Source organism: Carcharodon carcharias, chromosome 19 (assembly GCF_017639515.1).
Source record: "Carcharodon carcharias isolate sCarCar2 chromosome 19, sCarCar2.pri, whole genome shotgun sequence".
Taxonomy (NCBI): domain Eukaryota; kingdom Metazoa; phylum Chordata; class Chondrichthyes; order Lamniformes; family Lamnidae; genus Carcharodon; species Carcharodon carcharias.
The window spans coordinates 11,013,161-11,026,621 of record NC_054485.1 but is presented as its reverse complement, the minus strand read 5'-3'; the positions used below and the strand labels follow the sequence as shown (position 1 = coordinate 11,026,621).

Sequence of the window (13,461 nt, the reverse complement as noted above, 5' to 3'; positions counted from 1 at the left end):
TTACAGAAGCAAATGGTGTGATCTTTTTCTAACATATTTGCAAACAAAATAAAATAGCTTACTCTCTGGTTTGTTGAATCCCAAATGGCCAGACCAAAGTAGTCTTTCTCCAGAAGATTAAGGTGTTGGCACACTTTGGTAAAGAGCTCATGTCCCTTGGAATGTCTCTGTAATTAACAATGTTACAGACATATTATGTTCTATAATATCAGTTTGTGGCATGCTATATTTTGACTTATTGAATAATTTTAATGCTCAACATTAAAACTCACAACAGCCATGTCACTAAGTACTGTACATGCAATACTACAGTATAATAACGAATGCTGTCACCAGGAATCAGAAAAACTCTTTTTTTTAAATAAAAGTTTTGATCAATGTTCCACAAATTTTGTTCCACTAAATATTAAACAGTATGTTGACTTATGATTGCTGGAGTAAAGTACTGGTAGTTGGAGGATTTAGAGATACTGTAATGACTCAAAAATTTCAGCTCAGAACATAATTTCGATGCAATATATTAGTGCCAATGTATAAAAAATCCTAATGACAGCACTGATTGAGGCTACTTTCTCACAAAAAATAGGCTACAAATGGAAACATCTTCCCCTGTAACTGTAAAAATTTATTTTGTCGATCTGGCCATTTTTTGCATTGGTGTTAAGCTATTGCATTTAAACACTGGCTCCCATCAACTGACAGAATCAATACACCGCCTGGCTAACAACAATTAAGATAGGATCCACTGTTAGGCCATGCCAGGATCACTTCAAGCATTTATTTTGCACTGTGTGGGCAGTTCAGCTCTGGGGTCTTGCACCCACTGGGAACCAATGGAAATTTTATTTCAGAAGTCTGGCGTTGTCAAGAGAGCATACAATTATTTAATCACTTAAGCAAAACCAATAGTTATTTAATAAACCACACTACCCTATCCACTGTACGGTAAATTAATTCTGGCTATTTTAAAGGGTACTTACCTGCATTTGACGTAAAATAACAAGTGTGTAATGTTGCAAAATAGTTTTTAGAAACAAATTACTGTACTACTTAACCCTACTCTTAACTCATGCTTTCCAAAAAGCTCAAAGTTATAGAAAATATTGTCAAATACAGTATCCCCTTTCTCTTTGATCTACAGGCTTTTAAAACCCAAGCTTGGAATTACTTTGCTTCTGGCTTTATAGTTAGTCCATTCCCCTATTTTTTTTTAAACCTTGGTGGTATTCCACAGTTTAGGCTTTGTAGTTCACTTGTGCTTTTCAATAAGAACAATTTAGGTGGAGCAACGACACAGCAGGTTAGTGTCCTGACTAAGACTCCCAGTACACTGCATCACAAAGAGGGCCTCATTTTACAACCCCACCTATGTCAGTTACTAACCATTAAGATTACCAATTGGAAGTAACAAACAAAGGTTCAGGAGCTTTGGTGCAGGAATGAAGGAAAAAGTCAGCGGGGATCACCCCAGAGCGTCCTTGCACACCTAGTGGCTGGTTAAATGGTGTGAATGACAAATACCTGGAGGCAGGTTCCCTTCCCATCCTCTCGGTAGGGAAATGGTGCATGAGGACCAAAGGGGAGGCGGGAAACACAAATAAAACATTTGTTTCACACTTTTATATATAAAATGTAAACTATTATTGCTTAGAAGTTTATTTAAATATAGACTCGCAAGTTATTGGACACGTCTTTTGGTTAAAAGTTTTAAGAGTTTGTAATGAGTCTCCTTCAAGCTGACTCCTAAAATCTTAGTCAACAGTTGTAGACTACAGAGAAAATAATCAATGCTAGGAAGAGTGCATCATTCTTACCTCAACATCGCACTGAAATTCCGTTTCATCCAACAGAGTCACCTTGCAGCGCATGGTTTTGGGGTTTTTAGTAACCTTAGGAGGCAGTTTCAAAACCTTGCTTGTTTTTAGCTCTGTACTTTCACCTTGTTTCTCTTCGGGGGTTTCTAGCTTTACTTCATCCTTAATCACTGGATCCTTTTCTGGAACAAGATCTTCTTTCTCTTCTTGTGCTGGCTGCAACACCAAAATCAAATGCATATATCTAATCAGCAGAGATGTCTTTTCATGATTCATGCTGAAGACACTATAAATAACTTTACATTCAAACTTATTTTGAAACAAATTGCCTCTGGCATTGCTCACGGTCAGTTGGTGAATTGTTTATAAACATGATGGCAACTCAGTTGGGAAAGAGACTTCAAAATACTCACCCGACAGGGGCCGAGTATCTCAAAAATTGAATGGAAAATGCTGATGACATAAGGAATTATAAGAGTAAATGTTGGCAGAGAGCATCACCTAAAATTTGCAACAATGAAAACAAGTTGTGTTAAGGAAACATGTGCCCTACACTCAATTTTTATTATGTAGATTTAGTTACTTCAATTTATTTGTGCGACTTATACAGATGAATGTTGAATATGGATTGTCAGTTTTTTTGCCTAAATTATAATCCAGTAATTTGATTTTTAAATGTGTGATATCCTATGTAAAGAATGGACACTATTCTTATCCCAATAAAAACTGAATTAATTTACTTGGATACCTAGAAACTGATTTGCATCATTACACATGGCCAAATATCCATCTTTTGCTCTCAGCATAACTCTTGAAAGACTTAAATAGATGTGTCAATCTTTCATGCGGCAGATTTCCAAACCCCAGAGGAGGATGTCTTATTTTGCACATCTATTTGGTTGCAAAAGTTATGTAGTCAGAAACAATTTAAACAGTCTGGCAACATTCATACAGAATCTTAGGCTGTAGAACAACAGGATTTGGGCAATATACCAGTTATTTACTTACAGTAAAACTCTAACACCTGCTCTCAGTGAGCAGGCCTGTGATTTCTATCAAATCTAGAATCACTCTTCTCACACATTGCAAGTTTAGATTTACATTACTTATATCCAGTATACTAAGGAAGCCCTCAGTTCTGCACCTTGCTTGAACGCCTTATTGAACTGCTGCCATATTTGATAGCAAATGCAAAGGTAACTGTATTCATTTGAATTATCAAACATTTGTGTATCAACAGTTTACAAGTTTAAATGTGTTCCAATTGAATTATTCTTGTGAATTCACTTGCCAATTTCCCAGCTATTTAATGGAAAGGTCCTTAATATTGCAATTGTGTGCAGTCATCCGAGAGAAAGATTTGGGATCACTTGTACGCACATTAGTCTTTGCTAGATGTCAGCATAAAGTTTAGTAGTACTATAATTTAATTATACTGCTCTGGTACTAACATCGGTTTCCCAAACAAGTTAAGCACTGCAATAAAGTACAAACCACTGTTGAAAGATTGTTGAAAAGTATTGTGTAAATGTCAGGACTCTTCAGCCCAAATGGTCACATACCATGGATCCTTTCTAACTACAAATAAAGTTTAAAAGTCTATATTTCCATTCATGTCACTACATTCCAGGCAGCAATCACCAGCAAGTGGTATTCTGATTCAAGATTTGTTCATCAATGTTGTAGCATTGCTAAAAATAGTTCATTCCAAAACTCTGCCGACAAAATTCAAGCAAGAAAGGTTAAGTATAAGGAGGACTGATTTTCTTGGTCTTCAGAGGCTGATTTACCAAGATCTGAGGGCAACATTTTGGGCATCCTTGCTTTAACCAGGTCAAACGTAAGTTTAATAATGGCTACTTTAAAAAGTTGACTGTTTTCCAAGCATCAGGAAACTTTTCAATGTACTAGTGAAACTCAAACTCACCCACAGCATAAAACTTTTGACCCAAAAACAAAATCGAACACATTCTGGAAATTGGCTGGGGAAAAAATATTTTCCGACTAATATGTTACTCTATTTATCCTTGAAATGAAGAATTAAGCCACGACTTCACCAAAGCAAAAATGTGCTGATTGTAACTTTATCATTAATCCTTCCAGCTGCATGGATGAATTTATTTAATTGACCATTGTTGGGATTCAACACCCACCAATGATTGTACTCATTTGCAATGCTTGACATTTAAATAAAAATGTATTAAAGACTTGGCCCCACTAAAATAGTTTAACCCTTGCATTCCTGGGTTCCAAAGGGTTAAAAGACAAGAAACATTAACTTTATCCTATACCCTCCAGAGATCCAGCCTGATCTGCTGAGGTTTCCAGCATTTTTTATTCTTTTTCATTACATTCATGCTTCTGATAACTAGGGGTTCAAAATAAGCCTTGAAAGCCAATTTTATGAAAGTTGCGCTCATCTTCAAAGTGTATGGTAGAAGCTTTTCATATATTCATGTACAGTAGATCAATTAATTAGTAAGTGAAAGCAAAATAGTTAAATATAAAAAGGGGAGAAGAAAAGGAGAATGGTGAAAAAGGAATAATAATGCAGAATTTTTGTTAATTTAAAAATTATATTTCAAGTGCTTATTTTAGTGTTTTGGATAAATGCTAACCAATAAATTAACTCCAGCAGTAATGACGTTTACTTCAACATAACAGTGCTTCAGCTAAAAATTCATAAAAACCCAAAGACAGGAATTTCTCTGGACCCAAGACTACCCATAGATTAATGCACATTTCTTCCCAGCTATATATATTGTCATTGTAGAGTGGTTAACACTTTTTAGAATATAGGGGAGAATTTTCTCCTTGTTGGGGGGGTTGGGCAGGAGCAGGTGCACAGCTGATCGCTGCCCGCCTTGGCTGCGTGCCGCCATTTCATGTGGGCGGGCCAATTAAGGCCCGCCTAGCGTGACGTGCACCCGGAAACGCTGAGCACTCCCTGTGCGGGCAGGGGGAGTATACCGAGTTGGGGCCTAATCTCCCCGAGGCACAGAGCTGCCTCAGGGAGATCAGTTTGATATGTAAAAATTTAAATAAAGGAAGAAAAAAAATTTTAAGGCATGTCCCCCTCATGTGACAGTGTCACATGAGCTGGGACACGTCTATGAATGTTTTTGAAAAATTTTATTAAAGTTTAAAAACCCTCATCCCACCCATGGATGAGGTTTAATGATAAATGCGAAGGCCACCTGGGCTCCTTGCCTGCCCACCAACCTTGAGGTTGGATGGGCAGCTATGTTAATTATTTGAATTGGAACTTAAATGGCCTTAGACAGTTCGGCGGGCGCGCAGCCCACATCATTTTACGTGTCAGCGAGCAGGCCCCGCTCACTGAACTGAAGATTCTGCCAATAGAACTGTTTTGGCGACAAAAAAAAAAAGCCAACTGCAAGTCAGCAAACTTAAAGCAATCCAACACAATATTCCACCATCTGATCATCACCCACCAATGAATGGGCACTTATTACCTGTGTTTCAGCACTGCTCAGGGAATGTAAATCTAAAGTGGCTTCTTCTTCAATATTATCATCCAACTCTTGATCAGCAATAGGAGCCCCTTGTTCCCTTTCTTCTGTTTGCTCTACTGAATTCAGTTGCTGTTGTAGTGGTACGGTGTTATCGTCTGCAAAAGCTACACCAATCTCTTTTCCACTCTCTTCTTCTGAAATCTGAGATTTGGGTCTCTTGAACCAGCCAGGTAGGAAGCGTGACAATCCTTTGCTGCCTGAAGGCTGCTCCTTTTCTGCCTCCTCTTTGTGGGCTGGACCACCGTTGATTGGTGTTTGCTTGTCCACCACTTCTGTTGGCTGGGTTTCTGCTTTGTCAAAGTTGGGAGGCTCTTGCTGCTCAGAAGTCGACTGTTGCTGAGGGGGATTTCCTGTCGCAGCACTTGTGCTAACTTCTGTGGCCATGATGAAACTGCATTTAAAAGAAGTTAAAAAACACCATAAGATCCACATGCTCACTTTGGAGAGTTAGAACTAAACTGTGGCAAATCATGATTCTCCGACTCAATTCAGCAATTCCTTACAGAATTATGCTAAAATACATTTCTGATTTGTCTGAGCTGTTGAACTGAAAAATAAATGCTATTCGGCACTAAGATGATGACATCACCAACAACATAGTATACAATTCAAAGCAACAAGGCCATTTCTGGAAACAGAACATACAGCTGAGAGTATATTTTTCTAAAGAACTATACATACCAGAACCTATGATTGCTTTTTTACTAATCCTTGTCGGGAAATGTCTGGCAAACTAATTGGGAAGTAACAAGTACAATTTGTATGTGTTAATGTGTGGCAAAGCCAAGAGAAACTATCCAAGAATTTCACTGTAATTTTGTTTTTGTAGTAACTAAATCGGGTGACATTATTAAGAGAAAATAACTTTTAAGATACTCACTTTTAAAGCAACATAGTTACACCCTAACTCTATGGAAACTAGTACCAAACAAATCCACATCACCTCTCAAGGGGACCACATCATAGGGTCAGTCATCACCTGCCCTGCACAACAGAAGGGAACTCCCTTGAAAGAACTCCCTAAATTGTCAAAACAGCTGTACATCTGGCATGGACTTATATATTGCACTCCAATAAGCACACAACATTTTTTTTTAATGGATTACTTAACAAGTACCAACAAATGTAACAATTTCCCCCATGTTTCATTAAAACAAGTTTTGAGCGCCATGCAAAAGCCACAGTACCTCACTTGGGGGACACCAAATCTCAACCACAACACCACATCCCAGTATTCAACATACTCGGCCAAATCTTGTGGAATGGGGATCTTAGTGGGCATCTCTCTGCATATGACTTTTCCTGCAACCTACCACCTGAAAATCTTTACACCAGAAGTACATGCTGGTAGCAAAGCTGGGAGAACAACCGGACCAACAGTCTACTACCTTAACAACTACAATTTAAGAACTGAAAACTAATTAAGAATAACAGAGGAAGGTGAATTGGACCAACACCTTAACAGGAAGATAAATAGAGAGGAAAAATATGATCAGAGAGGAATGAGGGGAAGCACAGGGAGGGGCTGGCGAGAGCGCAACAGGGGCTGGACAGTGAAGGCGAGCGAGAGGGATACCATAAGGGCGGGGGAGACAAAGACAGTGAAGGGAAGCCAGAGTGAGGGATGGAGAGGGGGCGGGGGAGGCCAGAGATAGAGGAAGGGAGGGAAGGAGGGAGAGGGATGTGGGGGAAGCCAGAGAGAGGGGAAGTGGGGGAAGGCCAGGAGATAGAGCAGGAGGATGGGAAGAGAGAGGAACAGGAGAGAGAGAGAGAGAGAGAGAGGGGGACAGGAGAGAGAGAGAGAGAGAGAGAGAGAGAGAGGGCCAGGAGAGAGAGAGAGAGAGAGAGGGTGACAGGGCCAGGAGGGAGAGGAAAGGGGGACAGGGCAGGGACAGGTAGAGCGAGAGCAAAAGAGCGCGAAAGAGCGCGCGCGCGAAAGAGACAGCGCGCGAAAGAGACAGCGAGCGAAAGAGACAGCGAGCGAAAGAGACAGCGAGCGAAAGAGACAGCGAGCGAAAGAGACAGCGAGCGAAAGAGACAGCGAGCGAAAGAGACAGCGAGCAAAAGAGACAGCGAGCAAAAGAGACAGCGAGTGAGGACAAATGGAAGGGTAAGAATTTTAAGAAAGGAACTTACTACATGGAAGAGTGAGACTAAACAGTTTTAATTGTTTCCTCCCTGGGCCAGAGGGGTAGGTTGGCACTGTACTAAAAATTAACAGGTCATTAAAAGGTTACTTATGCTCTTAAGTAACAAACACAACTTGCTGTGATTAGTTTAATGGGCAATTAATCTACACATAAAACAAGTTCTTAAAAATAACAAGGGTTAAGGGTTTGTTCCTGTTTGTGAGAAGCAATGGTGGAGCAACACAAGTCAGCTGGCATGTTCTGAAGATTCGCAACTCATGCTCTTGCAAGCCCCTGAACTTGCGCGTTAATAATTGTATGCACCATTATGTTTCCAGTAAAGTTTGGCCAATTGAGTAGCCTACGCTAAAACCGAATCTGCCAACACCGCAATATATACAGAAAGGTGTTCTTTCATGCATCGTCTGGAATAGACTTCACGGCTACTTTCAAAAAGCATTACACAACACAACATTGGAGGACTCATGACTGATGGTGGACAACCTTGCTCAATCTTCTCTGAAGAATTGTTTTGAGGAGTCTCCTCAAACAGATCTTAAGAATTAGAACACAATTTGGGATAAGATACAGGATTTAACCAATTTCTGCCAAAGTTTCCTTTATCAGGCCACACCGGTATCAAATTGAAAGTCTTGTAAAAATTGATGGAAAAAAATGTTAAGTGCATTTTTCCTGGATCTTTAACAATTTCCTCCCACAGTTTCTCCAGGCCCTAAGTTCAAAGCCTTATGCAAATCACTGAAAGTAATGAAAATGTTTCCTGGGCCTTATAAAATTCCACAATCTTGTACAAATCTGCAACACGCCCTATACATTCCAAGAGTATAATCTGGCCTGCTCCTTTCTAATATTATTGCTGACCACAAAAAAAACTTGCCTTTATATACCTTCCACAACCTCAGGGCATAACAAAGCCAAATGAAATACAAAGTGTAGTATTTGTTGCAATATAGAGAAATGTGGCAGCCAACATCCACACAGCAAGGCCCCACAAACAGTAATGAGATAAATAACCAAATAATCAATTTTCGTGATAAGGTTGAAGCATAATATTAGCCAGGACACAAAGAGGTCCATAGCACTTCTTTGAATGGTGCCACAGGAGTCCATCAGAAAGGGTATATAGACCTCAGTATAACTTCTAGTCTGAAAGACAGCAGCTGTGCCAATATAACACTTCCTCAGCACTGCATTGAAATATCAACCTAAATTATTTACTCTTTGAAATGGGACTTGAACTCATAACCTTCTGAATCAGAGGCCAGTGCTACCATTGAGCCAATGTTGACACCAAGTATGTATTTTTTATAACAAAAACACAATCAACTTAGATATGCAACAAATACCCTTTAAAAGAAACAGGAATTTTTATCTTGTTGTTAATTTGTGAAAGTGAGTTGCAGCAAAGTGTTTTGGAACAATACATAGCAATTAGATGTTTTTTTTTAAAAGAGAGCTTTTACATATGGTTAACTCTAACTTTACATCAAGAAGTGATATTTACTCCAAAGCGTGCAATGCGTGTGCCACAGCAACCCAAAGAGCCACTAAAGACCTATTCAATCAATATGATTCTTCTGTTATGTTGGGGCACAAGATGGTTATCAAGACTGCCCTTTTGACAAAAAGGTAACCAGCTTTAGTGCATGGACTCAATATGATGAATGAGTACTTTTTTTCTGAAGAATAACAAAGACATTCCTTTCACTATCAGTAGATTTAATCAACCACCTATACTGGCTTACCATAGTTCTTGGAGTTCCCTGTTTTTGCTCAGAGACCGAGAGATGACACAAGCTTATGTATAACAGGAACCTCATTCAATCACCTCATAACCTCTCCACAACCAAAACCTGTGACCATTGTTTAATTATGTCATATAATAGGCCTCAATAGTCAGAATTCCATAATCAGTGCGGGGTGGGGAGTACAGTGCCATAAGGAACAGATTTATACCCAACTTAACACAATTACCACATTGTACTTAGTACAATGGCAGATTAGTCTGGCATTGCAAGCACGAGTACAATATTGGTGGTATTGTGTCTTGTGTACTTATAAAAAGTATTAGATAAAAAAGTCTCAGATGGAATACACTTAAATTGCTAAGTTTGATTTGTTAGTGCTACCCTTCTGGGCCAGTTCTGAGTAATGCAGGCGTTAACCAGCATATGTTGAGATCATTATTATGCACAAAAAAGAAGCTTTAAAAAGCAGAACTAGAAACTTCATTTCCCAATTCACCTAGAAGTAAACTGCAAACATTGCAGAACCTATTGTAAACAAGATATCTAGACTGCATGGCAAAACAAAGCATGATTTAAGGGGTGCCCCTCAGAGTAAGCAAAGCCATCGCATTTCAAGGACAGCCTTTTAATGCCATGCTATGACTTGGTCTAATGTTGCAGCAAGTACACATGAAAAAGTAGGATATCCACCATGCAGCACCATGATGTTAGTACTGATTAAGCTTGTGTATGTTAAAAATGTTTCAACTGGAAGATTTATTTATTCTAATGCCACAAATGTGCTAACAAAAAAAAACTAAATGGAAAATTACCCAAAACCCCCCAAATTTGTCTGGTTAAATCTTTCGATCCTAACTTAAAAGGCAGGAACTTTTCTTTTCAACCATAACGTGACAGAATTCTTCATTAGGATGAAAAGCAAAGTAGTCCGATCTGAAACTAGCGCACTAACTCTAAACAAAGGTAACAATGCAGGTATGAGGCGTGAGTTGACTAAGATAGATTGGGGAACTTCACTAAAAGGCATGACAGTGGATAGATAATGGCTAATATTTAAGGAATAAATTGCATTGCAACACTTGTACATTCCTTTCTGACGCAAAAAACACAACAGGAAAAACAAACCAACCATGGCTAAGAAATTAAAGGTAGTATTAGATCCAAAGTCATTTAAAGTTACTAGAAAAAGAAGCTAGTGGAGTGCGACAAGTATCAATCCTAGGGCCTCAATTATTTACTATCTATATTAATGACTTGGAGGAGCGGGAAGAGTGCAATGTATCCAAATTTGCTGATGATACAAAAAATAGGTGTGAAGGCATGTTGTAATGCGGGCGTAAGGAATTTGCAAGGGGATACATTTAAGTTGAGCGAGTGGGCAAAAACTTGGCAGACGGAGTTTAATGTAGGAAAGTGAGAAGTCATGCACTTTGGTAGGAAGAATCAAAAGGCAAGCTATTATTTAATTGGACAGAGACTCCAAAAATGTGCAGCACAGAGGAATTTGGGTGTTCTTGAAACACAAAAAGTTAGCATGCAGGTGAAGCAAGTAATTAAGAAGGCAAATGAAATTTTAGCCTGTACTGCTACAGTGTTGGAGTTTAAAAATAGGGAAACCTTGTTACAACTGTATAGGGTGTTGGTGAGGCTGCAGCTGGAGTACTGTGTAGAGTTTTGGTCCCCGTATTTAAGAAAGGATATACTGGCATTGGCGACAGTTCAAGAGGGATTCACTAGGCTGATTCCTGGGATGAAGGGGTTGACTTATCAAGAACGGCTAAACAGGTTAGGCCTTTATTCATTAGAGTTTTGAAGAATGAGGGGTGATCTTATTGAAATGTACAAGATTCTGAGGGGGGCTTGACAGGGTAGATGTTGAGAAGATGTTTCCACTAGTGGGGGAATCGCAAACTAGGGGACATAGTTACAGAATAAGGGGACACTCATTTAAAACTGAGATGCGAAGGAATTTCTTCTCTCAGAGGGTAGTGAATGTCTGCGGGCGATAGATCACAAAGTATTTAAAGAGTGGGTAGGTATATTTTTGAAATATTGGGGAGTTGAGGGCTATGAGGAGCTGGCATGAAAGTAGAGTTGAGGCCTGGGGCAGATCAGTTATAATTTTACTGAATAGTGGGGCAGGCTTGAGGGGCCAAATGGCCTACTTCTGCTCCTATTTCTTGTGTTCTCATGAAACATTGGGAAAATGAAAGTCATCCTCTTCAGTCCTCGTCACAAACTCCATTCCCTTACCACTGACTCCATGCCTCTACCTGACAACTATCTGTGGCTGATCCAGACCATTCACAACCTTGGTGTTATGTTTCATCCCAAGATAAGCTTCCTACCTCATTCCCACACCATCACTAAAACCACATGTTTCAACCTCTGTTGCACTGTCCAACTTCACCCTTCCCTCAGCCTAACTGCTGCTGAAACCTTTGATACTTCTAGACTTGACTATTCCAAAGCATTCCTAGCTGACCTCCCACATTCTACCCTCCGCAAACTTGAGGTCATTCAAAACCCTGCTAACGGTGCCCCAATTCACACCAAGCCCTGTTCACCCGAAACAGAAACAGAATTACCTGGAAAAACTCAGCAGGTCTGGCAGCATCGGTGGAGAAGAGTTGACGTTTCGAGTCCTCATGACCCTTCAACAGAACACCCTGTTCACCCGTTTCACTTGTGCTCGTTTACCTACATTGGCTCCAAAGTAACACCTCAATTTTAAGATTCTTTGTCTTCAAATCCCTCCATGGCTTTGCTCCTCCCCAACTTCAGACTTACAGCAACCCCCTCCCACAACCCCCACACTTTCTGTGCTCCACCAATTCTGACCAGTTTAAGCATTAGATTTTAATTGCCTTCCTATTTGCAACTTTGCCTTCAGCTGTCAATGTTCTAAGTTATGGAATTCCTTCCCCAAATCACTCTACTTCTTTACTCTTTTAGGATGCTCCTTAAAAATCCCTCTCTCTGAACAAGCGTTTGATCACCTGGCCAAACATCTTATGTGGCTTGGTGTTGCTTGTTAAATGTGCTGAGACATTTTATTATATTAATGACGCTATATAAATGGGAGTTGTTGTTGGTTAAATTCCAGTAACCCCATCTGTGCCTACTTGTATGTTCTGAATCTTTGGATCTGTCAACCTGCACTAAAGTCCTTACAATGCTAGCAAATAGGGTATGAGCATATAGGAAGAGTATCTGCACTCAGTGGCTCAGTTAGGAGACTCAAACATAGCAAAGCATTTCTATGTATCTATAGATACCTAGCTAACCAAAACAAATACATAGCAGTCAAGGTCCACCGAATGTATTTGTGCAATAATGACACAATGCTCTAAGTGAGCATAATATTCACCTTCAATCAGTAAAACACTTCTACACACAAAAGGTGGCATAAGTTTAAAACTCTCTTCCACAACAGCAGTTGATGCAGAGTCATAGAGTCACGATGGAACAGGAGGGGGCTATTTGGCCCAATGACCTCTCTGTAGAGTAATCCAGTCAGTCCCAACCCTGCTCTCTATTCCCTTAGCCTTGCAAAGTTATTTCCCTCAAGTGCCCTTCCTATTTCCTTTTGAAATCAGTTGTTAATTTTAAATTTGAGATTGAGAGATAACACAGGTTCTCAAATGATATGGGGTAAAGGTGGGTATACAGAGTTAAGTCACAGATCAATCAACGTCTCACAGAATGGTGGAACAGGCTCAAGGGGCTAAACGGCCTACTCCTGTTCCTACTTGCCCTTTAATAACTCAATTTGTTTTAAGCCTACTGAAACATGATGCTTGGTTCAAGAATCATTGTGAGGGCACTTGAGGATGATTTATAATCGTGTTGTTGCACCCTACTGAAGAAATACTCCCTCTTAATTGACAGAGCTCATCACTGAGAACTGATGCATTTTTAATACAATAAAATTTGAATAGAATAAAATCCTCATTTTCAGAGTACAGTGATCTAGGAATGGTTTCATGGTTCTGTGTATTTCCTATATTCAATATGCAAATACAATTTTAAAAAAATGGGACCAGCAAGTGGATAGTGTTCTTACATTGGCAGTATGTTGAGAACTGCCCAATCTTGTTCGAGTAGAACAATCGTATTTCCATCTAATCGTTATAGAGTAAAGCCTAAAGGCTGCATACTATAAAACTAGGTGGAATATTAACATTTTAAAGGAATAATTTCTGAATTCTTA

At 39.5% G+C, this 13,461-nt stretch overlaps 1 protein-coding gene across 17 annotated transcripts in view; it reads right to left on the bottom strand.

Moving 5' to 3' along the window:
- epb41a (erythrocyte membrane protein band 4.1a) overlaps positions 1-13,461 on the bottom strand; it is a 178,530-nt gene that overhangs the window by 78,801 nt on the left and 86,268 nt on the right. For 15 of the 17 annotated variants that reach the window (XM_041213288.1, XM_041213298.1, XM_041213299.1 and 12 more), the window contains 3 exons: positions 5,291-5,741; positions 1,815-2,030; positions 63-167 (listed from right to left, as the gene is read on the bottom strand). In XM_041213288.1, coding sequence (XP_041069222.1) covers positions 63-167; positions 1,815-2,030; positions 5,291-5,734 — 765 coding nt within the window. In that variant the 5' untranslated portion in view covers positions 5,735-5,741. Of the gene's footprint in view, positions 1-62; positions 168-1,814; positions 2,031-5,290; positions 5,742-13,461 lie in introns of those variants that run through there. The other 2 variants (XM_041213303.1, XM_041213305.1) reach the window with 2 other exon arrangements.